At 25.2% G+C, this 24,061-nt stretch overlaps 4 protein-coding genes across 5 annotated transcripts; 2 read left to right on the top strand and 2 right to left on the bottom strand.

Moving 5' to 3' along the window:
- Positions 1 to 3,672: 3,672 nt before the first annotated feature.
- On the top strand, positions 3,673 to 5,996 carry LOC122511742 (peroxisomal biogenesis factor 3). The gene is made up of 3 exons (XM_043627183.1): positions 3,673 to 3,894; positions 4,033 to 4,120; positions 4,400 to 5,996. Exon 3 carries the CDS (start codon positions 4,561 to 4,563, stop codon positions 5,686 to 5,688), a length of 1,128 nt encoding a protein of 375 aa, XP_043483118.1. The 5' UTR covers positions 3,673 to 3,894; positions 4,033 to 4,120; positions 4,400 to 4,560; the 3' UTR covers positions 5,689 to 5,996.
- Positions 5,997 to 6,988: 992 nt separating this feature from the next.
- On the top strand, positions 6,989 to 21,241 carry LOC122511736 (CCAAT/enhancer-binding protein zeta). The gene is made up of 6 exons (XM_043627173.1): positions 6,989 to 7,137; positions 13,716 to 13,767; positions 14,081 to 15,196; positions 16,941 to 17,571; positions 17,709 to 18,131; positions 19,990 to 21,241. The coding sequence occupies exons 3-6, from the start codon at positions 14,081 to 14,083 to the stop codon at positions 20,502 to 20,504; spliced, it is 2,685 nt and encodes an 894-aa protein (XP_043483108.1). The 5' UTR covers positions 6,989 to 7,137; positions 13,716 to 13,767; the 3' UTR covers positions 20,505 to 21,241.
- On the bottom strand, positions 9,070 to 13,722 carry LOC122511737. Of its 2 annotated transcripts, none has more exons than XM_043627174.1 (7): positions 13,206 to 13,722; positions 11,148 to 12,427; positions 10,490 to 11,060; positions 10,253 to 10,408; positions 9,926 to 10,099; positions 9,613 to 9,819; positions 9,070 to 9,514 (listed from the first exon to the last, which is right to left on the bottom strand). In XM_043627174.1, exons 1-7 carry the CDS (start codon positions 13,461 to 13,463, stop codon positions 9,491 to 9,493), a joined length of 2,670 nt encoding a protein of 889 aa, XP_043483109.1. In that variant the 5' UTR covers positions 13,464 to 13,722; the 3' UTR covers positions 9,070 to 9,490. The 2 variants fall into 2 exon arrangements, with proteins under 2 accessions (XP_043483109.1, XP_043483110.1); XM_043627175.1 differs by having other exon boundaries at positions 9,501 to 9,541.
- Positions 21,242 to 21,481: 240 nt separating the features above from the next.
- Positions 21,482 to 23,501, bottom strand: LOC122511740 (chromobox protein homolog 1-like). The gene is made up of 4 exons (XM_043627180.1): positions 23,412 to 23,501; positions 22,373 to 22,480; positions 22,055 to 22,286; positions 21,482 to 21,933 (listed from the first exon to the last, which is right to left on the bottom strand). The coding sequence occupies exons 2-4, from the start codon at positions 22,466 to 22,468 to the stop codon at positions 21,707 to 21,709; spliced, it is 555 nt and encodes a 184-aa protein (XP_043483115.1). The 5' UTR covers positions 22,469 to 22,480; positions 23,412 to 23,501; the 3' UTR covers positions 21,482 to 21,706.
- Positions 23,502 to 24,061: the final 560 nt, after the last annotated feature.

Below are 24,061 nucleotides of genomic sequence, written 5' to 3'. Positions count from 1 at the left end.
AACCTTAAGCTCAAGGGATTATATAAAACTTGGAAAAGAAGAAGCAAAAAAAAAGAAGAAAGAAAAAATACTGTGCCTTCTTTCATGCACACACGCTATATACTGATCTGTATGACTATGGGAGCTGTTGGCAGGATTAAGAGGGTTAAGATTATCTGGATGAAGTTCAAGTCTGAATCTAAAGTCTTAATTCCCTTATCTTCGAGCTTGTTGTCACAAAAATAACGAGAATGGTACCGAGAAAAAAAAAGTTAATCGGAGCTTAAAAGTCAAAATACTTCCTTTAAGACTCCCCCAAAACTTTTTTGCAACTATATATGAAGAAAGTTTTAAAATTCTCTCTCCATTCTGAATTACATATTATTATTTATTACTATTTTTATTATTATTATTATTATTATTATTATATTACTACACGATTATTAAATTAATTTCTAAATTGAATTTGAAAAAAATATTTTTGCGAATATTCAATTAAATTCCAAATTAAAATTGAAAAATATTTTTGCGAATATTCAATTAATTTCCCAAATTGAAATTGAAAAAAAATATTCTTACGAATATTATTCAAATTAATTTACAAATAAAAATTGAAATTGAAAAAAGAATGTTTTTGCGATTATTAAATTAATTTTCGAATTGAAATTAAAACAAATATTTTTGCGAATTAGTTTCCAAATTGAAATTAAAGAAAAATATTTTTATGAATATTATAAATTAATCTCTGAATAAAAATTGAAATTGAAAAAAGAATTTTTTTGCGATTATTAAATTAATTTTCAAATTGGAATATTGAAAAGAAATATTTTTGCAAATATTAAATTAATCCCTATAGATAAAAACTGAAATGGGGAAAAGATATTTCTTAATAATATTAAATTATTCTCCAAAGTAAAAATTGAAATTGAAATTAAAAAAAAATGTTGCTATTAAATTAATCCCCAAATAAAAATTTAAAAATTAATTTTCTGTCGATTATAAAATTAATTTTGAAATTGAACTTGAAAAGAAATATTTTTGCGGATATAAATTAATTTTCAAATAAAAATTGAAATAGGAAAAAAATATTTTTTAAGAGAATATTAAATTTCATTCTCTAAATAAGATTTGAAATTGATAAAAACAAATGTTGCTATTAAATTAATCCCCAAATAAAAATTACAAAAAAGCAGTCTAAATTTACAGACATCAATTTATTTTCTGATTAAATACAAAAAAGTAAAAAAAAAATTAAATCAGTCATAAAATTATTTCATTCAAAAGAATTCTTTGAGACTTGCAATCGAATAAAACACTTGACCCGGTGACCGCAGTTTTTCAACTGAGAAGCTTCTCTCTAAGATTTTTTTAAATTAACTTTTTCTCGAAATCTTTTAGAAAAGTATCGAATCGAATAGTTTATGGATATTAAGTCAATAAAATTGAATTATCCTTTCTAGGATTTCATTAAAAAATTTTAAATCTTCTTCTTGAATAATTAAAAAATAATTTAATGAATCTATAAATTTATTTATTTTTTAATAAATAATAAAATAAAATAATTAATAAAATTTAAAAATCTAATATTGATAGATATAAAATAAACGTTTAAAAGCGAAAAATACAAAGTAGAATTTACTTGTTGATTTTTATTTACAAAACTGAGAAATTAATAATAAAAATATTCAAGTAAAAAAATATTGACAAAAAAAATTATACAATAAAAAAAAAAGTCTACATTGTTTATTTAAAAAATGTTTAACTTTAATTTTCGTGAAGCTCATAATAGAAAATAAATTTCATTAACAATTAAAATCGTCAAATTTTTGCAAATTTGTTGGAATTTTAAACATAGACGCGAATCGACGCACATATATTTTGTATAATTTTAAAGTTTCCCCTGAGTTTTCACCGTTTTCACGTGGCATTATATATACGCGTTGAATATTAATGGCAACGTTTCCAAACGCATCGAATACATTCATTATTCCTTCGATTTTCCACAAATATATGTCATTAACAAAGTTAAATAAATAATCATTTATAATGCTATTGCTCTCGACACTCTCGTTAATTTCTAAATTTAAAAATAAATCTCTTTGGAACAAAAGTATTACTAAAAAAAAGTTAATAAACAATTTATTTTAAAAAATTACTACTGACTTAGTAAAAACTACTGACTTAAAGAATTTAATGTTAATCGTTAAATTAAAAATTAAATAGTTTAATTTAAAAATTAAAATTTTATTTAAAATATTTTTTAAATTACAAATTAAATTAAAAATTAATAAAATGAATTTATAAATTAAATCTTAAATTTTTTTGAAATTAATTTTCAAATTATATAGAAATTAAATTTATTAGAAATCAAATTTAAGATTTAACATAAATTTAGAATTACGAATTTGAAATTTTAAAACAATTACATTCGAATATCTAACAATTAAAAAACGCAAATACAAAAAAAAATTAATAAAATTAATAATAAATAAATAAAAAATCATAATAATTAGGTAGTCAAATTCTTTCCAGTAAATCAGTAATTAAAATATTTTCAATACAATTTTAATAAAATATAACGAAAGGATTCAATTATTTTCTCAAATTTTTAATAAAATTTTTTGCAAAAATTTAATTATTTTTATTAATTCTTCGCAAGAATTCAATTATTTTCCAAAATAATAATATTCTTCGGAAGAATTCAATTATTTAAATAAATAGTAAAATTTTTTGCAAAAATTCAATTATTTTCAACACAATTTTAATAAAATTTCACAAAAAGATTCAATTATTTTTTATAAATATTAAAATTCTTTGCTGCCATCCAATTATTTTCAAGACAATTTTAAAATTTTACGAAAGAATTCAATTATTTAAAAAAAATTTGTAATAACATTTTTGGATAGAATTTAAATATTTTCTATAATTTTAATAAATTCAATTATTTTTATAATTAGTAAAATTCTTCGCAATATCTAATTCAATTATTTGCAGGAATTCAATTAATTTCAACACAATTATATTATAGTCAATTCAATTTCTCTCTAAAATTTTAATAAATTCTTCGAAACAATTTAATTATTTAATTGTAAATGATAAAATTCTTTGCAAGAATTCAATTATTTTTAGAAATAATAACATTCTTCGGAAGAATTCAATTATTTGTTAAAATTTTTAATAAAATTTATAGAAATAATTTAATTATTTCTATACCTAATAATTATAAATAGTATTAAAATTAATATTAATTTACTGTTAATAGGTATTAATTAATTTTAGAAAATAATTACAATTAAAAATAAAAGATTGAAAACTTAAAATTAAATTTACAAAATTATATTTAAAATTAAAAAATTCTTTGAGTATTAAAAAATTTAAAAAGGCAAATATAAAAAAGTAATGATAAGTAATATTAATATTAATTTATTATTAATACCTAGAATAATTAATTAATCAATAGAATTCTTCAAAATAAATATAATAAAAGAAATTGTCAATTTGGAAATTAAATTATTAATTTTTATTTAATTTTAAATTTTTCGTTTATTTTCTTATTTTAAAAGCGAAATAATTGTCAACAGAAATTTTCTGTTTTGTTTATTTCTAAAATCAAATTTTAAATTTAAATCACTTTTATCGATCGTCATGATAAGAACGAATTTTTCTTTATCTAAATTTTCTCTCCGACATTATCGACATCGTGTCTGTCACCAATGCGACATTTTTTATTAAAAAAAATCTAATCAACAACTCTTTACTTTATAAGATTAAAGGTCAAAATCAGACAACTTTTTTTCAAATAAAAATGTCCATGTGATTTAAATATTTATTTTTTAAACCAAAGTTCAAAAGGTGTGAATCTTTGCCTTTCTTACAACATTTTCAGAATGATATTTGATTTCATAGAATATTCAGGTTAGTTTACTCATCAAACAGTGTGTTTTTGTTTAATATATAATATAATATATTGATAAATTCTTATTCTCGCAATTTTTCTTTATCTCTGTTAATTAACAGTGTAATCAATCTAAACTTTAATTTTTATATTTTCAGATTAAATTAAAATTTTTGGAGTTACTTTGATACTTTGGAAAAAATATATATTTTATTGTAAAGAGGACGTAAATGGAACAATTATAAGGTAAAATTATTTATTGTTGAATTATCTACTGTAATTTTTCTTATCATTTAGTGACAACCGTGACAATTATTAATGATAAGTTTGGTTATGTTTGCAAGCACTCTTGAGATTAGAAATTATTTTATACTTTTTTATTTTTAATTATTTAAACTAATGTATGTTTACATAATTTATTATAACTATTTATTTTAATTTCTATTGTTAATATTATTATTACTATTATTATTATTATTATTTTTCTATTATTATTTTTCTATTAATATAAAAATTGTGTTTTAGGTTATTCAAGAGAAAAATTCCAGAAAAAAGCATTCCTTAACTTTCTTGAAAAAATCAGAATAAATTTTTGCAATTGAAGAGCAAAAAATGGAAATAGCCCCATTGCTAAACTTAATTTTAAAACAAATTAAATCAAATTAATTTTTCCCCAAGATACAAAAATGTTTTCACGATTTCGAGGATTTTTAAATCGACATAAACGAAAGTTTATTGTCAGCGGAGTGGTGCTGGGTGGTTTTATTCTAATCACAAGATATACTCAACGTAAACTTCGCGAGTGGCAAGAGAAAGAAGTACGAGAACTTCTCGAGCGAACACGACGATCTCAACATTTTGAAAGTACAGAGAGAACGTGTGATCAAACAATATTAACATTAGGCACAAGTGTTCGTAATTCAGTGACAAAAGTATTGGACACCGAGACAATTGTCAATAAACTTCGCAATGGATGTACCGATAAGGTCGCGACATGGAATCATTTGAAAATTCTCGCAATTTCAAGATCGGCAGTTATAATTTATGCACACGCCATGTTAGTGGCAACTCTTCGAATTCAATTGAATCTCGTCGGTGGTTATATGTTTAAAGCTTCACAAAATACGAATATCACCGAGAAAGCCGATGAAATAACGCAACAAAAATACATGTCACTTTGTGGTTATTTCATGGATGAGGGAATTGATAAACTTTGTGCACTTATTAAGGAGAAAGTTGAAGAAATAACAGCGTCAACATCGTTACGCGATAAATTAACACTACGTGATTTGGAACAAATTTATTGGTCGATAATGTCACTTGTTTCGGCCGATTCGAAAACTGATCCAGTTAAAAATTTAACGAATTACATGATTCCACCGAGTTGCGAGAAAGATGAGAAGAATTTGATTTTAACGAAAATGATTAACGAGACTCTGGATCTATTAGAAAGTGAAGAAGTTGAAAATTTGATACAAACGAGTATCAGAAGTGGATTTGTCCTTATAATTGATCATATTTCAGAGTATTTTGGCGATTCGAATACTAGAAGTAATGGAGTAACGAAAAAGGCTCTGCCACTTCCAGGAACATCGAATGGAATGGAAACAATATGGACCCAGAAAGCAGCAGATGAATTTGTCGATTTAAATAAAATTGCAATGCCAATGGCTAAAATAATTCCTATAATCAATGGACAAGTTCCGGATGTTCCAACATCGAGAGATGTTCCTTCTGATTGGTTACAACGATTAACATTAAACGATAAACTTAAAACTTTGGGAGCGAATGTTTATGAGGCGTTTAGTTTCTAATTTTTTTTTTCTAATTTACTCTTTAAATTTGTGTTCTTTGTGCAAAGTATTTGTAAATATTTATTTAATTTCAATATGGCGAATGGCATAAATATGAATGTTTGAAGTAAAAGTTATAAATAATGTATCATAGTTCATTGTTATTACAATTCATCATGAAATTCTATTTTGTCTTACAAATTTCACGGAATTTTCCAATTCTTAAAAATAGTTTAACACTTAACTCTCAAAAATGTTTTTAATAATCGCAATTTTTGTATAATCTACAGAAATTTACTTTCAATGTAATAAAATTTTCATATTTCTTACTTTCTGACTTACATTCTCTGACGAAAATTTCGATCTTCGATTCCTTGCATCCTCCAATTGATAAATCCATCCAGTAATAAATAATCAGCACTTTTTTCCATCAGAACACTGAATTTTTCACTTCGAAACACTTTTTAAACCCACAACAATCTCGCAAAACTGCGACACAAAACGCACAGTTCGAGTTTTTTAAATTTGAGGTTACGTTCGCACTACAGTACCGCAGGAAATAAACACTTTTTTGCACCCAATTTATCAACAGGAACAAATTAGAAACTACTGTTTATATAAAAACAACAACTTTTTTGAATACGTTAATAAAAATTAACCAGAGGAATTAATATTATACGAGAAAAAAGTGAAACAAAATACGTTTTTCAAGTGATGAGTTACGCGTTCCCGCAATTTCCAGCTACTGATGCGAGTGGAGTGAACTTTGCCGCTTATCGACTCTCGATATCGAACTTATCGATTATTGGCGGGAATTGAACCTAAATTCTACGATTGTCGTCATAAATATTAAATAAATAGAATTACAAGTTGAAATAGTAGTTAATTAATTATTCTGTTTGTTTTTAGTAAAAATTCCCTCTTCCTTTAGATAATACACTGAAAAGAGACTAAATTTTGAATACATGAATTCGATGTTTAAGTCACGTGATGCACTTGATTATCGCGGCAATAGCGGAATTTTGATTCCAATTTGTTAATGTAAAGATTGCGACAATAAATAATTGTTTTTTTTTTTTGCTAAAACACTAGAATTTTCACCCGAAAAACATATTTTAAAGTACTTTTGTCTCGATGAACGAAAATAGCACTTTTCGACTTTTTCTGATTTGAGGTTATGTTTGCACTACGAAACCGAGAATACGATATTTTGATGAAAAATTATCAACCGGACTACTTTGAAAACTGTCATTTATGTAAAAATCAGCTTCATAAAACGTATCGCTACTAGAAATTAACGGTACGAATTCAATTAATACGAGAAAAAAGTGAAATAAAATAGATTTTTCAATTGCCTACTTTCGCGTTCCCGCAATTTTTAGTTTACTGATGATCGGAGTGAACTTGCTCACCATCAAAACAATACGATTGATCAGTTCAAGGCTAACTTCACTCGATAGTAATGTTTTCGTAAAGCCACCCATATATGTCTTAGACTATTTGCTATGGGCAGCACTGACTACAGTATGATGACAGTGAAGTTAGTAAGCAAAGTGGCCGTAGGGCGGCGCTTGTGAACATCTGCCCGGCAAATATGCATTATGCATAGGATAACATTGAATTATAATTAATTATTAATTTATTACCAATATAATATATTATATATTTATATATGTAAAATTATTAATTAATTAATTTAAACAATTGTATTTTTTGCGAATTTAAAAAAGTCATGCATATGTACTATATTAAATATAATTAAATAACTATAAAAATTTTCGTTTTTAAAACTTTTTTTTCAGTTTAAATAAGTATTTTAAATAAAGTTATTTATTATATATTATTAATGAATATAATTAATTAATTATTATAATTATAATAATAATTTATTATTATATTATTTATTTAAAACAATAATTTTTATAATATTACTATAATTAATTAATTGATTATTAAAAATTTTTTAAACTAAAAAATATTTTTAGAAATAATATAGAAAAAAAGTAAAATTCGAAATATATATAAATAATATCAGTGGGATTAGATTTACATAAAAAATTAATAGATTGTTTTATTGTTTACGAAAATTAAAATTACAATAGGTAATATGAAATAAGAAACAAATAATATACGTTGATTAAAAGGTATCATTTTATTCAATTATAAAATTATAAAGATTAATTTCTTTATGTGTCACAGAGTTTAGCCATTTTTTTCTTCATGGCACTCTTTTTATTTTTTACGTTAACCAATTCACTTTTCAGAAATTCTCTCGATCTAATTTGGAAAAAGTATTGAACTATATAACTGATTATTTCGCCTACAATTTCAGGGTGTTCTTTACATTTAAATGATAATTTTATTTGAAAAGATGATAATTCATTTGTAATTAACTCGAATGCATTTCGAAAATGACCGTGCTTGCGAAATAATCCTTCGAGGACCATCATTAAATCGTACATTGTACGATTTGGATGGATTAATTCCTTTTGTGGATTTATAAATCTACCGAAGCTGCGAGGTAAATCATCCGATTTAAAGAAAGTAGTGTCTGTTTCAACGTTTGACGTTGAAAGAAAACTACTTAAACAATTTAAACATTTTACCCGTTTTCGAATATAATTACAGACAAACTCAGTTGTATAATATAAAAGGCAATCTATTATTTCGGGAATAGCGTAGTCGTGTTCCACAGCATTAATGAAATCACAAAAGTCTGTGTCTTCGTTGACTACAATAATATTTAATTTTTGCTTAATTTCTAAAAATCCGTTTTTTTCTTTATGATGATAAATTTCTTTCAATCTGGATATTGTAATTAGAGGTTGCATACATTCGTCATTCAAATTTGAACAATTTCCGAGTTTAGGAGGCTTTAGGACATTGTACAAAGTCAAAATTTTGTACAATTGTAAGAAGGTGGGAGTACAGGGATGATCATTCGTACCACCAGCCAAACGAATTGTTCCAAAGAAACGCTAAATAAAGAGTAAGAAAATGTGTTAGAAATAAATCTGAAAAATATAATTCTCAAAATGTATTTAAATAATTGCAACTCCTAATGATCATTAAAAGATACTAAGTAATTTTTATTTTTTGTATAAAAATACAACTTATAAATATTATTAATAAATTAAATTAACGTGAGTTTGTTAATAAAATACTAAAAATTGCCAAAAAATATCAGGGTTACCACAAAAATTTAATTTTGCTTTCCCCTAACTTTTTTTTCAATGAGAAAAAAGTAATTCATTAATTACTAATTAATACTTAATTACTATAATTATTTTTTTTTAGTAATTGAGATTTTTCAAAAAATATAAAATATATTCAAAAATTTTTGGGCACAAAAATCAAGAATTTTTTTATAAATTTTAAAAATTTACCATTTTTTAAGTACTTTTGATAATATTTCCTGACTTTACCCTGATCTCTTTAACCAATTTTACTTTCCTTCATTTTCCCCTGAATTCTATGATTTGTGGCAACCTTGAATTTCGTATTGATTACAGTTTGATAAATATAAAAAAATATAAATGACAAATTTTATATTTTTATGTAGATTCAAAACATAAAAAAATAATTAACTAATATTTCTCGACAGTAAACACAATTATTTGCATGCAGGACACACACAGTATTAACATGTAATAAATTTCTGCTCCTTTTTAAAAAAACTGCATAGAATTCATCCATTTGCACCTATAGAGGAAAAGAATATTTTATGTTGATTTTTTCTGCTTTCGCAATGACACGTTGAATAGGCCTTGTCTCTAAAATTGATGAGTAGGATCTGCTTATCGAAGAAAAGTTGTTATCGTTGTTAATGTGAGAGTGGACAGGAACACTGACAACAATAATTTTATTATTTATACTATTTTTCGGATAGAAATTTTATATATATTTAAATTAGATATATACTTGGAAAATAAAAAGTTACATTACCTCTAAAGGGTCTTGATTAATGTATCCAGTCAATACATAATTAAATTTACATTTGTCAAGTAATATTTCTGACAATTCGATTGTCGAATTAATAGTAACTCTCAATCCAGTGGCTGTAGGTTTTGGTAAAAAGTCACTTTCTAGAATTTCTGAGCTTAAAACTCTTCGTTCCCAACTGTCAAGCCACTCTAAAAATTTACGAAGTTCCTAAAAGAATATAACTTTTTATTGTACGTATATGTTGTCTTTATGAAAAGGTAAATTAGAAAATTTGTTATCATTAATCAATAAGTTAAATATGAAAAATGTTTACATTGTAATTTGCAGATCCTGGTCGAAGTCCTTTTTCAGGTGTAATTTCATTTAAATTATCAAATAAATTGTTCATCCTCAAACAAAATTCGGCTGTAGCTTCACAACCATCAAATAAATCAGGAAAATAATTTTTCATTTTCAGAAGAGCTGTTCCTACTGATCTGCTTAGCACCTATTGTGATAAAATATTTTAAATCGTAAAAATTCTTCGTCAAACAAAATAAAAAAAAAATTTTTTTAATAATATAGTAAGAATATTGATGAAATATAAATTATTTATTTAAACTTTATTCTTAAAAATTAAATTTAAAAAAGAAAAATTTACCTGTACAGCCAAATTTACACGCATCTTTAACATAAAATCCGGTTTTATGTGTTGCTGTGTTAATTTGGGACATAGTCTTGCATTCATATTTTTGCTATCACACTCGTATAAAAGTTCTATGTGTTTCCAAAGAATTGGTTTATCCTTAGATGAAACCTAAAATGTTAAGATGATGTCAATTTTTACGGAAATGCGTATAATTCCATTATCTAAATAATTGACACAATTTATAATTACCTGTAATTTTTTCCTATTATATAAGCAATTTCGTATATTTTTGAAAAGGTGTGGTGTATCTGCAAAGACGAAAACTTTGCGGCTCTCAACAGTCGGATGAGGAAACCAGCTCTGAACCCCGTCAAGCTCTCCACTAACACCCACCATTGTCCAAAATTTGCGATTTGTAGTAGCACTATCGGTGACAACTCCGTGTATCTGAGCTCCTGCTTTTTCCAAAACAACAATGGCTTGGATAATTAATTTTGATAAATTCTCTCCAGATACTGGGCCTTTTGAAGTGCATACTGCAATTGGCTGGGCAAACGACTCCATTAAGGGGTGGTACATCAAAACAAGGCCATGGTCGGCCTGCTCGTTTACAGTGGTCGTTGAATTATTGTCACCAAAGTCAGTCAACCCTGAAAATTCCATCGTCTTGGTATTTAATCGAACATTCTTCCTTGTCGATATTTCATCCAAAAGTAAGATGCCATGTCGTAGTAATTCAGGTAGTTTTGCCAAGTGCTCCGAAAATAATTCCAAATAGTTGGAATCAAATCCACACGGTGTATCAACCAAAGATAAATATCTATTTTAAAAACAAAATTATTTTATGAAATATTATTTAAAATACAATAAATATTAATAATATAAAATTAGAGAATACAGTACTTACTTCCTAATAGTACTCGTACAAGGAAGAGGTAATAGTTTAGCGTCTCTCAACATCCTATACGCAGCCGGGGATCGCATGTGGAATAATAGACACTGCAAAATCCACTCTTGTGAATATCGATTACCCTTTTTGTTATCATGTTTTGAACTTTTTAAAATTTCCTTTATGACGAGTCTTTCATTAATACTTATATTATGATTTAATAATTTTTCTTCTATTTTTTCATCTGTGTATGACGACATTTCTTTTTGACATTTACTTAATTCTGAAACACAATCACGATATTTGTCCTGATAAAATTTTTTTTTTCGTTGAGCTTTGTAATACAATGTTCTCATTGTCATAAGTTTTTTCTGTTCTGCAGGATTTGACAATTTCAGGTTTAATTGCTTCATTTGTTTATGTTTTTTCAATCTCATATATTTATTCGAGAGAACTTTTCTAGTGCTTGCACAGAATTTACAACGTGATATTTTATTGCTCTCAGTGATGACCACAGGGCACTTAAAATGGCGTAAAACTCCATTACAATCTCGCATTGCAACAGACGTCTCCACATTTCTAGTTGCATTTGATTCTGCACAACCCGTACAAGTTTTGATATTGTCTAATGTTATCATTACATTTTCAATATCTTTTACACTAGAAATGTTATTTTCTAGACCAACTTTATCTATAGAAACAGGTATTCCGGAAATTTCAATTTGAATTTCCAAGTCAGGGAGTAATATTATTTTTTTCGAACTAACAAATTTAATTGTATTTTGCACTTTTCGAGAAATGCATTTTGTAATTTCGATGCACTTAAAGTTTTCCTCAACTTGTCGACGATTCCACCCGCCTGTAATGTCAATACTGTTTTTATTGTTAAATATTTCATCAAAGACCCTCTGTCGCTCTATTAATGTTAAATTAAATTCTGATGAATCATCATTCAAAGGTGAGTTCAAATCCTCTGCACTATGGTTGGTATCATTTTGAAAAGTTTCGACATTTTCCGGTAATCCTGTATCATGAATTATATCAGTGTTCTCAGATGTTTTTTCCGAAGGTTGGCTATTTAAATAATTTATCTCAACGGCATTATCACAATTTTCGTTAATTAAATCGCTGACATGGTCCTCCTTGTTATTCTTTCGTTTCTTCTTAAAGTTTCCGTCTAAAGCAGACCTGTCTTTAGGTTTTTTTCTTTTCCTCATTGGTTTAGATAAATATGCCGGACAATTGGGGAATTGGCTTGGTACGCTTCCTTTAACTGGATAAGGCTTTTTTAAAGTCTCCTGTAAAAAATAAAACAATTTTTAATAAAAAAAGAATATAACTACAGACAACTTTAAAATATAAAAAAATTTAATTAATAATATTAAAAATTATTTTTCTGAAATTTTAACGACATAAAAAAGTAAATTTTAAAAATTAGTTTCTTAAACATATTGTAATGTAATTTTTTAAAAATAATTGAATTTTTTAAAAGAATTATTCTATGATTTTAAAAAAAATTAATTTTTTGAATAATTTTTAATTAAAAATTTTGAATATGATTGTTTACTCCAAGTTGTTAAAAATATTCTAAACAAATTTAATGTTATTACTTCTTGTATGTATTTGAATTTTTGGGAATATGTAATTTTAATATAATTCTTGAACGATAATTTTCATTTTTAAATTTATACTTAAACATATTTTATTGAAATGTTCGACAATTCAATTAATTTAAATTAAATTTTACAAAATTTCAACTATATTCAAAAAATTTTTAATCATATTATAATTTAATTATTTAAAAAATATATTATTTAAAAATAATTTTTGGAATATTTGTCTATAGTTAGTTTTCACACTATAAAAATCGAAATATATTTTTTATATCAAGAAATGGGTAGTATTTTATTGTAATATTTTGAGGAAAAGTCGCAATTTTTAAAAATAAAAAAATAAATTACCTTGCAGTAATTTTGACTTTTAATTTTAAACTTTAATAATTAAAAATTATTTCAAACAACACAAAATTGCGAAACAAAAGTGACAAAAGATTAAAAATATAAAAGGTAAACAAACCGATGCCATAACATTTCCCTGGGGGTCCTTAACCTCACGTTTCGTGATTATTTCCTCGGGTAAAAAATGTTTGTGGCACACCACTAATCCACTTTTTAAAATAAAATTTGCCCGAGGGATAGCATTCTCCCATTTTTTTCGAAGTTCTTCCTCCTTTGGAACTGAAAAAAGATGAACTTTTTCTTTGCAGGAATCGTATCCAGAATTACAGTTCGGAACAACACATCTGTGTCCTTTATATCCTGCCGATAATGCCATAATATAATCACTTTGGCTTTATAGTACTCAATAATAAAATTTTAAAAAGCTAATTTTAAATTAACTCTGCTAACAAAATTTTTTTCGGCGATCTTTATTGACAGTTTACTGCAATTTACCGCCAAAAACAATATATAGCCATATTATTGTCAGGCAGACGAATCACAGCGCCGCCCTACCGGTCAAGCGAGACATTACAACAACCGTCATCAAACCTTAGTCGGTACCTTTATACACAGAAAGATACGGGTGGTAAAGCGTAAAAAGTATACACCACGTGAAATATTATTTATCTTGGCAAAATGTAAGTTTTTATTAAGATACTTAACATTAATTAAAATAACAAATAATTCTACTTTCTAATGTCGTTTACTTTTAATTATATACGTGAATTACAACTTAAAAAAATCGTTTTACTCCAATTTTGGAGGTTATTTTTTTTAACCTATAAATATTGTATGTTATTAAATTAAGGAAATAGCCTTAAATTAATATTAAAATGATTTAAATAGCCTCTAAGTAAATGATTGTAATTTATTTATTAGTATTGTAAATTAAATTTAAGAATAATTTCAAACCCTTTAAATATGAAAATTTCTATTAATTTTTGCAATTAGATGAAGACTGTTGCCGATTATTTGGCTCCATCGACAAATAAAAAATGGTACGAGGAATATCCAAAAACACAAAAATCATGTACTCACTCAAAGACAGAAATCATTGTAATGGATTTAAAAGCCGAGGCTAAAAGATTTCTCGAAGCAGAAACAACTGCCTATCAATTGAAACAATCAAAATCGAAAAATTCAGAATATGGATGGCTTAAAACTGCTCTATCACAAGGAACAAGTTCGGATAAAGTTGCAGCCAGCATTGTTTTAATACAAGACAGTCCAAAACATAATTTATCACGTTTAACATCACTCATCGGTCAAGTAAAAGCATCAAAGCAAAATCAATGCAGCACAATAATCACAGCACTTCGCGATCTTTTTCTCTCCGATTTACTTCATCCAAACTACAAATTAATAAAATTCGAAGAACAAGATTTAGACAAACTTGATAATATTGGAATTACAATTAAACATGAGAAAGGTGTTCCTTTTATGTCAAAAAATAAATTACTCGCCCATTGGTATTTTGAAGATCAACTGAAGGAAATCTATGAAAAATTTATCATTTCCCTCTCACAAATTGCATCGAACACTGTCGATTCAAATCGTGAGAAAGCTGTTGCAGTTATGAATGATCTTTTAATGGGAAATGGAGAACAAGAACACAAATTACTTGATTTTCTGGTAAATAAAATTGGCGATCCCAGTAATAAAGTCGCATCAAAGGTGATATTCTGTTTGAATAAATTACTATTCGAACATTCAAATATGAAAGTTATTGTTCTTCGTGAAGTGGAAAAACTTTTATTTCGAAACAATGTATCGTCGAGGGCACAATATTATGCAATTTGTCTCCTCACGCAATTTGTATTGGATCGTGAAGACACGGAAACGGCAAATAATTTAATTGACGTCTATTTTTCGTTCTTTAAAGCGAGTCTCAAGAAGGGTGAACCCGACAGTCGAATGATGGCTGCAATTTTAACGGGTGTTAATCGCGCCTATCGTTTCTCAAAAGTCGAATCACAAAAGCTCAATGATCATATTGATTCCCTTTATAAAGTCGTTCATGTCGGATCTTTCAATGTGTCCCTAAATGCTCTCAGTCTTCTCTTTCAGGTAAGAAATTCAAAAAATATTCCAAAATATTAAAGTACTAGCAAATGATACGCGCGCCAGTGCGCAGAACTCAGTATTCTATTTCTTATTATTTTGTAAATTAAAAAATATTATATTTTCAAAAATTCAGATAAAATCCTTCGAACCAATAAAATTATTTTTATGAATAGTAAAATCCTCCCCAAGAATATTTAATTATTTTCATAAATAAGAAAATTCTTCTCAAGAATTAAAATATTTTAATAAATAATAAAATTCTACAAAGAAATTCAATTATTTTCATAAATAATAAAATATTTCGAAGGAATTCAATTATTTTCAATACAATTTTAATAAAATTTCTCTAAAGAACACAATTATTTTAAAAAATATTAGTTGAATTCAATTATTTTCAAGAGTTTTAATATAAATCCAATTATTTTCAACAATTTTTATAAATTCTTCGAATCAATTCAATTCTTTTTAAAAAATGGAAAATTCTTGGCAAGAATTCAATTATTTTTATAAATAATAAAATATTTCTGAGAAATTCAATTATTTTCAATACAATTTTAATAAAATTTCTAGGAAAAAATTCAACTATATTCAAGATAATTTTAATAAAGTTTCTTTAACAGGTTCAATTATTTTTCAAAATTGTAATAAATTTTTTTTAAACAATTCAATTATTCTCAAAAATTTTTAATAAAATTCTTTGTAAATTTCAATTATTTTCAATTAAAATTAATTTATTTTAATAAAATTTACAAATTAGTAAAAAAATAAAAATTTATCAAAAAATTACATTATTTTTACGAAATTTAATGAAATTCTTCAGAAAAAAATGTAATTATTTACAAAAACTCTAATAAAATTGTTTAAAAGAATTTAATTTTCTAAGAATAATTTTAATACAATTTAATAGGAAAATCATTAATTACAATTAATAATAAACTCAATTATTTTAAAAACTTAAAATTCAATTATTTTTAAAGTTTTCAGTAAAACTTATTTGAAAAAACTCCTTTCTTTCCAAGAATTTTAATTACATTTTTCTCGCAAGAATTCAATTATTGAAACAAATTTTGATGGAATTCTTAAATTGAATTCAATTATTTTCATTTTTTTTTTTTGTAAATACTTTACAAGAATTCAATGATTTTTAGTACATCAACAATTTAATTATTTCTGAAAATAATTGAATTCTTGAATAGAATTTTATTAAAACTCTTTTAAATAACTGAATTCCTGCGAAAAAATTTATTATTTCAACAAATAATTGAATTTTTGCAAAATTGAAAAAAATAAGTGAATTTTTGACAAGAATTCAATTAAAATTGTATTTAAAATAATTGAATTCCTGTGAAAAATTTACTAAATTTATTAATTTTATTGAATTATTTTGATGAAATTAAAAAACATGTTTAAAAATAATTTAATTTTCCCTGGAATTCAATTAAAATTGTATTTAAAATAATTGAATTCCACCGAAAATTCTTGTATTTTTAAAAATAATTGAATTATGTCGAAGAATTTATTAAATTTTAAACATTTAAAAAGAGAAATTATTTAAAATGTTAGGAATAAAAAAAGCAAACAGCAACTGACTTCAAACTGCGAACAGATTACCGGAATACAACGATTATTAATATGGATTATAATTTTTTATTAATCTTAAGATTATCTTGACTATTAATTTTAAAATAGATATTTTATTTATTTATTTACTTAAGAAGAATTTAAAAAATTTCTCGAATTCTTTCAGGTGGTCGGAAAGAATGAACAACAATTAAACAGATTTTATTCCGCCTTCTATAGAAAATTACTGGATCCACAAATAGGTGTCGGCAATAAACGTGCCATTTTTCTAAATTTATTATACCGTGTAATGAAGAACGATCAAAGTACAATTCGTCTTAAGGCTTATATAAAAAGAATTTTTCAAATTATTTTATACTATCCAGCGAATATGGCGTGTGCGACTCTCTACGTAGTTTCTCAGGTTTTAAATTCAAAAAAAGGTGCACACAATATTATGTCCTGCATCGAGCCTGAAATTAAAATCGAGAAAACGAAAGAATCCAGCAGAGAGGAAGAAAATGACAATTCAGAAGATTCAGAAAATAGTGAAACAGAAAATGACGAAACAGAGAGAAATAATATTGTAATCTCAAATGTTATCGTCGACAATTCGAATATTAGTACGAAAAATAGTGAGATTGAAATTAAGGAAGAAATAACAATCAAGGAGGAATTCGATCCCGACAAGGAGTATAATCCATTTTGTCGTAATCCGTTGGGTTCTGGAGCGAATAATACATTTTACTATGAACTTTTAGCGCTTGTTAATCATTTTCATCCGAGTGTTGCACTTTTTGCGAACAATATTAAAGAAGGTGGGAAATTAATTTAAAACAACTTCAGCATAAAATTTTAATATTTTTATTATATTTTTTTTTTGAAATTTAAACTATAAAACTACAATTTAACAATAATACTATCATTTAACTAAAAGAAATCAATTTTTTCTCAGGAAAATGTATAGACTACTCTGGAGATCCATTGGAGGACTTGAATTTGATTCGATTTCTAGATCGGTACGTTTTCAAAAATCCGAAAAAATTGGAGAACAAGAAAGTGACGAGGAAAGGTGATCCACTTGCACAAAGAGCTGGTTACGTTCCTCAGGGTATGCGATCGGTACCCGTCGACAGCGAGGCCTATTTAAATGAACGCGAAGATCGTATTCCGGTGGATGAACTCTTTCTTTATCAATTTTTAAAGAAGAGGAAAGATTTTGTCAAGAAAGAGGGCGAAGACAATGAGGACGACGAAGATAATGAAAGTGTCAATAGCGAAGAATTTAATGACATGTTGGACGGACTTGCCGATAATGACAATTTAGAAGAATTGGATATTGCCGGAGACATTGTTCCCAGGAAAAGTAAAAAGAAAGGTAATTTTTATTGGAAAATTCTACTAGAGTTCAATTATCTAAATACAAAAATAAATAATTTATTTAATAATTCAAGTCTTTTGACGAATTTTAATAAAATTTTTAAGAATAATTACATATTTTTTCGAGAAATTCGATTAAATTGTATAAAAAAACATTGAATTGAGGAAAATTTTTGAAAATAATTGAAATTTTGTCAAGAATTTATTATATTATTATATTAAAGATAATTGGGATTTAGATAAGAATTTTTTTCCATTTTTAAACATAATTGAAATTTTGCGATGAGTTTTATTATTTATAAGAATAATTGAATTCTTAGAAAGGATTTTATTATATTCATGAAAATAATTAAATCTCGGTAAATAATGTTATTGTTTATAAAAACAATTTAATGTTTGCGTAGAATTTTATCAAAATTTTTTTTAAATAATTGAATTTTTTTGGAAAATTTTATTAAAATAGTAGATATTGAAAATCATTGAATTTTGACAAGAATATTTTAATAAAATTTTTGTAAATAATTGAAATATTGTAAAAAATTTGATTTTTTTTTTGCAAATAATTGAATTCCTAGGATGAATTTTATTATATTTATGAAAATAATTGAATCTCTCTAAAAATTTTATTATTTTTGAAAATAATTGAATTATTGCGAAAAAATTTATAAAAGATTTGGAAATAATTGAATTCCTAGGATGAAACATATTATATTTATGAAAGTAATTGAATCTATAAAAAATGTTATTTTTTAAAATAATTGAATTCCTAGGAAGAATTTTATTATATTTATGAAAATAATTAATCTCTCTAAAAAATTTTATTATTTTTGAAAATAATTGAATTATTGCGAAAAAATTTATAAAAGATTTGTAAATAATTGAATTTCTGTGAAATATCTATTACTTATGATAATAATTAAATGTTTGCGAAGAATTTTATTATAATTTTTTAAAAATAATTGAATTCTTTTTGAAAATGTTATTAAAATACTATAGATGTTGAAAATCATTGTACTGAGGAAAATTTTTGAAAATAATTGAAATTTTGCCAAAAGTGTTATTAAAATTTTTTGAAAATAATTGAATTTCAGAGAAGAATTCTATTATTTTTTAAAGATAATTGAAATTTTGTCAAGAATTTTATTATTATAAATATAATTAGGATTTGAACGGGAATTTTTTTCAATTTTTAAACATAATTGAAATTTTGCGATGAGTTTTATTATTTATAAAAATAATTGAATTCTTAGAAAGGATTTTACTATATTTATGAAAATAATTATATGCTTGTGTAGAGTTTTATCAAATTTTTTTTTAAATAATTGAATTCTTTTGGAAAATTTTATTAAAATAATAGATATTGAAAATCATTGAATTGAGAAAAATTTTTGAAAATAATTTAAATTTTGACAAGAATTTTAATAAAATTTTTGGAAATAATTGAAATTTTGTAGAAAATTTGATTATTTTTGCAAATATTTGAATTCCTAGGATGAATTTTATTATATTTATGGAAATAATTGAATCTCTATAAAAAATGTTATTATTTTTGGAAATAATTGAATTATAAGAAAGAATTTTATTATATTTATAAAAATAATTGAATTCTTTTGGAAAATTTTATTAAAATAGTAGATATTGAAAGTCATTGAGTTGAGGAAAATTTTTGGAAATAATTGAAATTTTGCCAAGATTATTCAAAATTTTGAAAATAATTGAATTTCGGAGAAGAATTTTATTATTTATAAAGATAATTAAAATTTTGACAAGCATTTTTTAAAAATTTTTGAACATAATTGAATTTCTGCGAAGAATTTTTTTACTTTTGAAAATAATTGAATTAATTTTCATTGCAGGCAATTCCGACGAAGACGAAAGTGACGTAGAGGACGAGGAGGAAGATTTTGATAATGAAAATGAAGATTTCAGTGATGATTTCGAAGACGAAGATATGGAAAACATGGACGATGATGATATGGAAAATAAAGACGATGATGATGATGATGATATGGAAAATATGGATGATGATTACAGTGACATTGATTTTAATGACGAAGATTCAGACGATGACGCAATTCGTGAAGAATTGTCATTGATGAAAAATTCCCAAAAGAAATTTGGTAAGAAAAATTCAAAAGAATCAAATGAAAATGTATTTATGTCAGCAGAGAAGTTTGCTGAAATGATGGAGGAACAGGGCTATTCGAAAACAAAACACGGAGCAAGTAATTCAATGACTGCTGTCGATGGTGCTGGTCCCAAACAATTGAAATGGGAGGCAAAGAAAAATCAACGTTCTCATTTTGGTAAAAAACAGAAGAGAAAAAATTTTTCCAACAGTAAGAAAAATACAAAAAAACAAAAGAGATAGAAAAAAGTAGATTAATTAAAATTATCTAATTTCAACATGTAAAAAAAATTCCAGAAAAATATTAAAATCGATTTTTCAGTTAACAATTGTATATAATTTTATGTCTATATAAAAAAAAAATTGTTTCCTTTTTACAGAAAGTACACTTTCATATTATATATTAGATTTTTTAAATAATAAATAAAAATCAAAAAGGAGGATAAAAATAGAGTAATTTTATTATAGAACTACTTTATTACATAAGAAAATTAATGAGAATATTAAAATAATTTTCGTGAAATAAAAAAAGCACTGGATAAACTACACTACGCCTTTTACTTGGAAACTATCATTTAATATCAATATCATTAGTTTTCAAATTTACAGATATAGTTGAAATTTGAAAGAAAAAATTAAATGACTTAAGTGTACATTTTTAAAAAATTCCTCTTTTTTTTGGAAATAAATGGGAAACATCACACTCGTACGATTCTGATTCTAAACGGGCGAATGTCTCTAAACTCTGAATATTTCAATGAACATATAAAATTAAATTCTTAATTATGCAGAAAAATAATAATAAACACCTTACAAGACATAAACTTATAATCAAATTTTCACAACATAATTTCGCTCGATATAGTATTTTTCTTTTTTTCCTTTAACTATAATTCAAAGTTTAGATATTTCTTCTTCTCTCATTTAAGTTCAAGTACAAAAAATTCTTTCTGAAACAATTTTTCGCCGTCAAACAAAACTTTAAAAATCACAATTATATCGACACTTAAATCGATTAATGTGAAGTTTTTACATTTTAAATTTTTGATAATGTAATATATGCAAAAGAAAAGAAAACATTCACAAAAGCACAACATATCTTTAAACATCATTCAACCACTTTTCTTTTATTCTATAAAATATTTGAGTGGAGCAAAAAACTAATTGGAGTATTTTCATTCGGTGAACTGGATTGTAAACCAAAAAAAAAACGCGAGAAATTAATTAGGAAAAACAATATTTTATTTAAAAAATATAATTATATATATAAAAAAAATGGTTAAATGTTGAATACAAACTGAAATGTCATGATTTTGTGTTCTTTTCTCTCTACGAAAAAAAGATACATTCAGTTTTTCTCTTAACAATATGAAGTCAAAAAAAAAAAAAATGTTTTGCATTACAAGTAATGCTGAGTTTTTTTTAAAATTTAATGATGAAAAATGCTACTCTGGATCGGGTTTCGTCGCTCCCTCTTCGTCATGTGCCGGGCTGTGCCATGTCAACCTTTCCTCGTAAAATTTAATCACAATTTGAGGGCATCTTACATTCGCTTCTCTCGCGGGCACCAAATCGGCGTCGTCGGTTCCTTTCCATTTCATTAAAAACATAAGTTCACCACTTGAGTCAGTTGCACCAATAATGCGTTCCGGATCTAAGTTTCTATCGAAGCCTGCAAAAGAAAAATTTATTAAACAAATTGTACTTTATTGAATCAAAAAGAAATATTTTAATTCATTTTTGAAACAATTTTTTGAATTAATGCATTTGCAAATAAAATAAAATTGTCTTACCTTCGGCTTTCTTTTCCTCTGGGGCTTTCTTTTTAGCTTGCGTCGGAGTTGGCGTCGAGGAACTCTTTCTCTTTTTCTCCTTATCCTCGTGTCGCTTTCCAGCAGCTGCAGCTTCTTTCTTTTTACGTTGTTCCTCAAACTGAGCGATTAAATCCGGACAATCGAGATTTTCCTCCGGTTCCCATGTATTCTCATCATTTGAATAACCCTTCCATTTAAGGAAATATTCCACCTGAAAAAAGCAGCAAATTAATTACAATTTTTACAATTACAATTCAAAATTTTAATAATTTTCAATAAATTAATCTTTTTGTTTACCTTTCCTTTAACAACTCGTCTATCCAGAACTTTTTCCACACTGAATTCCTCTTCAGTTTCTGGCTCAGTATTTGGTGAATCCTTCGATTTGTTCATTTTTTTCTATTTCTGAAAAATATCCATATCATTACAAATACTTAATCGTAACATAATTCTCACACTTGTAAAATTTCATAATATTGTTACAATTTATAAACTTGATTGATTTTTGTTTTCATAATATTTTGAATCTAACACTTGTAGGATTCGTGCTTTCAAAGTTCTAACGGGAAACAATAGAGTTCGAGAAACATAACCTAAAAATAACCTTTCAATTTTCGGGAAATATTGTATAAATTAATAAATGGATCATTGAAATTTGACAAAATGATGAAGTCACGATTATTTACTTTTCTATCTATTATACAGATAACAATGATATTAATAATATTATTTTCACAATTGTGAAAATGCGTTTTACAATACCACGCAGGTGCCAAAAAGTAAATCATGCAGACAATTATAAATGAAAATTATCAAACACTAGTCATAAAAATAAAATCATAAAACTGGGTATTAATAACAGTAATAATTACAAAGAAAAATTGTACAAAATGACTGTCTTTATGTGAAGAGAAAAAAAAATATACAAAGTCAATCACACAATTGAGAATGTATAAAAGCATTTTCGTTTGTCGTGTTTGACAATGGACCACAAAAGAAACTTAAGTATGCACCCTTTCTACCTGTCTAACAAGAAAAGCGAAAATTGAACAAATAATTCCTTAAATACAATGCACTGTAAACGATTATTGTCATTATGAAAAGAATCAAAGAAAAATGAATTTTTACCGAATAACAGAAATACCGAGTGCTAAGAATAGCAAAATGGCGGTAAAGAGGCCGGGTAACGTTGTGCGAACAAGTATTGTCAAAATTTCGTTAATAAAGTTGCACAAAATTTATAAACACTTGTTTCACAGATTAATAGGCGTTATCAGACAAGATTAGAAGGGAAATTTGGATTAATATTTTCGATAAAAAACAGAAAAAATCTTACTTATTTGTCCCTCGTAAACGATGCGACGTGCGTGCCTCGGCGTCTTACTCTGGGTTGCTATCATTTACCGCGAAAACTGTCTCAGATTAGCCAATCGTAAGAAAATTAATTTTCAAATACACTTTTTATTTCCCCAAAAAATTCATTTTCCAATAATAAAATGGAATAAAAAATTATACAAAAAATAGAAATAAAATTTTTAACTTATTTTTGTTTATAAATTAACATTTCATTATTAATTAAATAAGAATTTTATTTCATACTTTAAAAGCTCCATCTAGGAAGGTAATTTTTAACTGAAATTACCAGTTTCTGATTGGTCTATTCATTTTTGTCCTGTCACGAAATTCAAATTAACCGAAAACTTAGAAATAGATAATTAATTATAATTAATTAATAACAATAAAAATAATAATAATAAGAAAAATAAAAAAAAATAAGAAAAATAATAATAATAGTAATAATATTAATAAGAAGTATAATTATAATAACTAGTATATCTTTCAATCCTATATAAAACTAATCTTCCAAATGATAATAAATATTTTGAATTAAACATTTTTAGTATACAGACAAAAATGCAGATAGGTGAGAATTGTAATTAGCCAAAAATAAAAAATATTGTTTCTAGTATAAATATATTTTTATTT

Source organism: Leptopilina heterotoma, unplaced genomic scaffold, assembly GCF_015476425.1.
Source record: "Leptopilina heterotoma isolate Lh14 unplaced genomic scaffold, ASM1547642v1 Lhet_9, whole genome shotgun sequence".
In the NCBI taxonomy this organism is placed as follows: domain Eukaryota; kingdom Metazoa; phylum Arthropoda; class Insecta; order Hymenoptera; family Figitidae; genus Leptopilina; species Leptopilina heterotoma.
The sequence above is the reverse complement of the archived record's forward strand: the minus strand, read 5'-3'. Positions and strand labels throughout refer to the sequence as shown.

Excerpts from the sequence above, each read along its gene's own strand:
- LOC122511742 (XM_043627183.1), top strand. The coding sequence starts at position 4,561 with ATGTTTTCACGATTTCGAGGATTTTTAAATCGACATAAACGAAAGTTT.
- LOC122511737 (XM_043627174.1), bottom strand. The coding sequence starts at position 13,463 with ATGGCATTATCGGCAGGATATAAAGGACACAGATGTGTTGTTCCGAAC. Across the intron at positions 10,409-10,489 it reads ATAATAGGAAAAAATTACAG|GTTTCATCTAAGGATAAACC; the intron begins GTAATTATAAAT and ends TTAACATTTTAG. Across the intron at positions 9,515-9,612 it reads TTAATCAAGACCCTTTAGAG|TGTTCCTGTCCACTCTCACA; the intron begins GTAATGTAACTT and ends TATTGTTGTCAG.
- LOC122511736 (XM_043627173.1), top strand. The coding sequence starts at position 14,081 with ATGAAGACTGTTGCCGATTATTTGGCTCCATCGACAAATAAAAAATGG. Across the intron at positions 15,197-16,940 it reads CTCTCAGTCTTCTCTTTCAG|GTGGTCGGAAAGAATGAACA; the intron begins GTAAGAAATTCA and ends GAATTCTTTCAG. Across the intron at positions 18,132-19,989 it reads CAGGAAAAGTAAAAAGAAAG|GCAATTCCGACGAAGACGAA; the intron begins GTAATTTTTATT and ends TTTTCATTGCAG.
- LOC122511740 (XM_043627180.1), bottom strand. The coding sequence starts at position 22,468 with ATGAACAAATCGAAGGATTCACCAAATACTGAGCCAGAAACTGAAGAG. Across the intron at positions 22,287-22,372 it reads GACGAGTTGTTAAAGGAAAG|GTGGAATATTTCCTTAAATG; the intron begins GTAAACAAAAAG and ends TGCTTTTTTCAG. Across the intron at positions 21,934-22,054 it reads AGAGGAAAAGAAAGCCGAAG|GCTTCGATAGAAACTTAGAT; the intron begins GTAAGACAATTT and ends TTTCTTTTGCAG.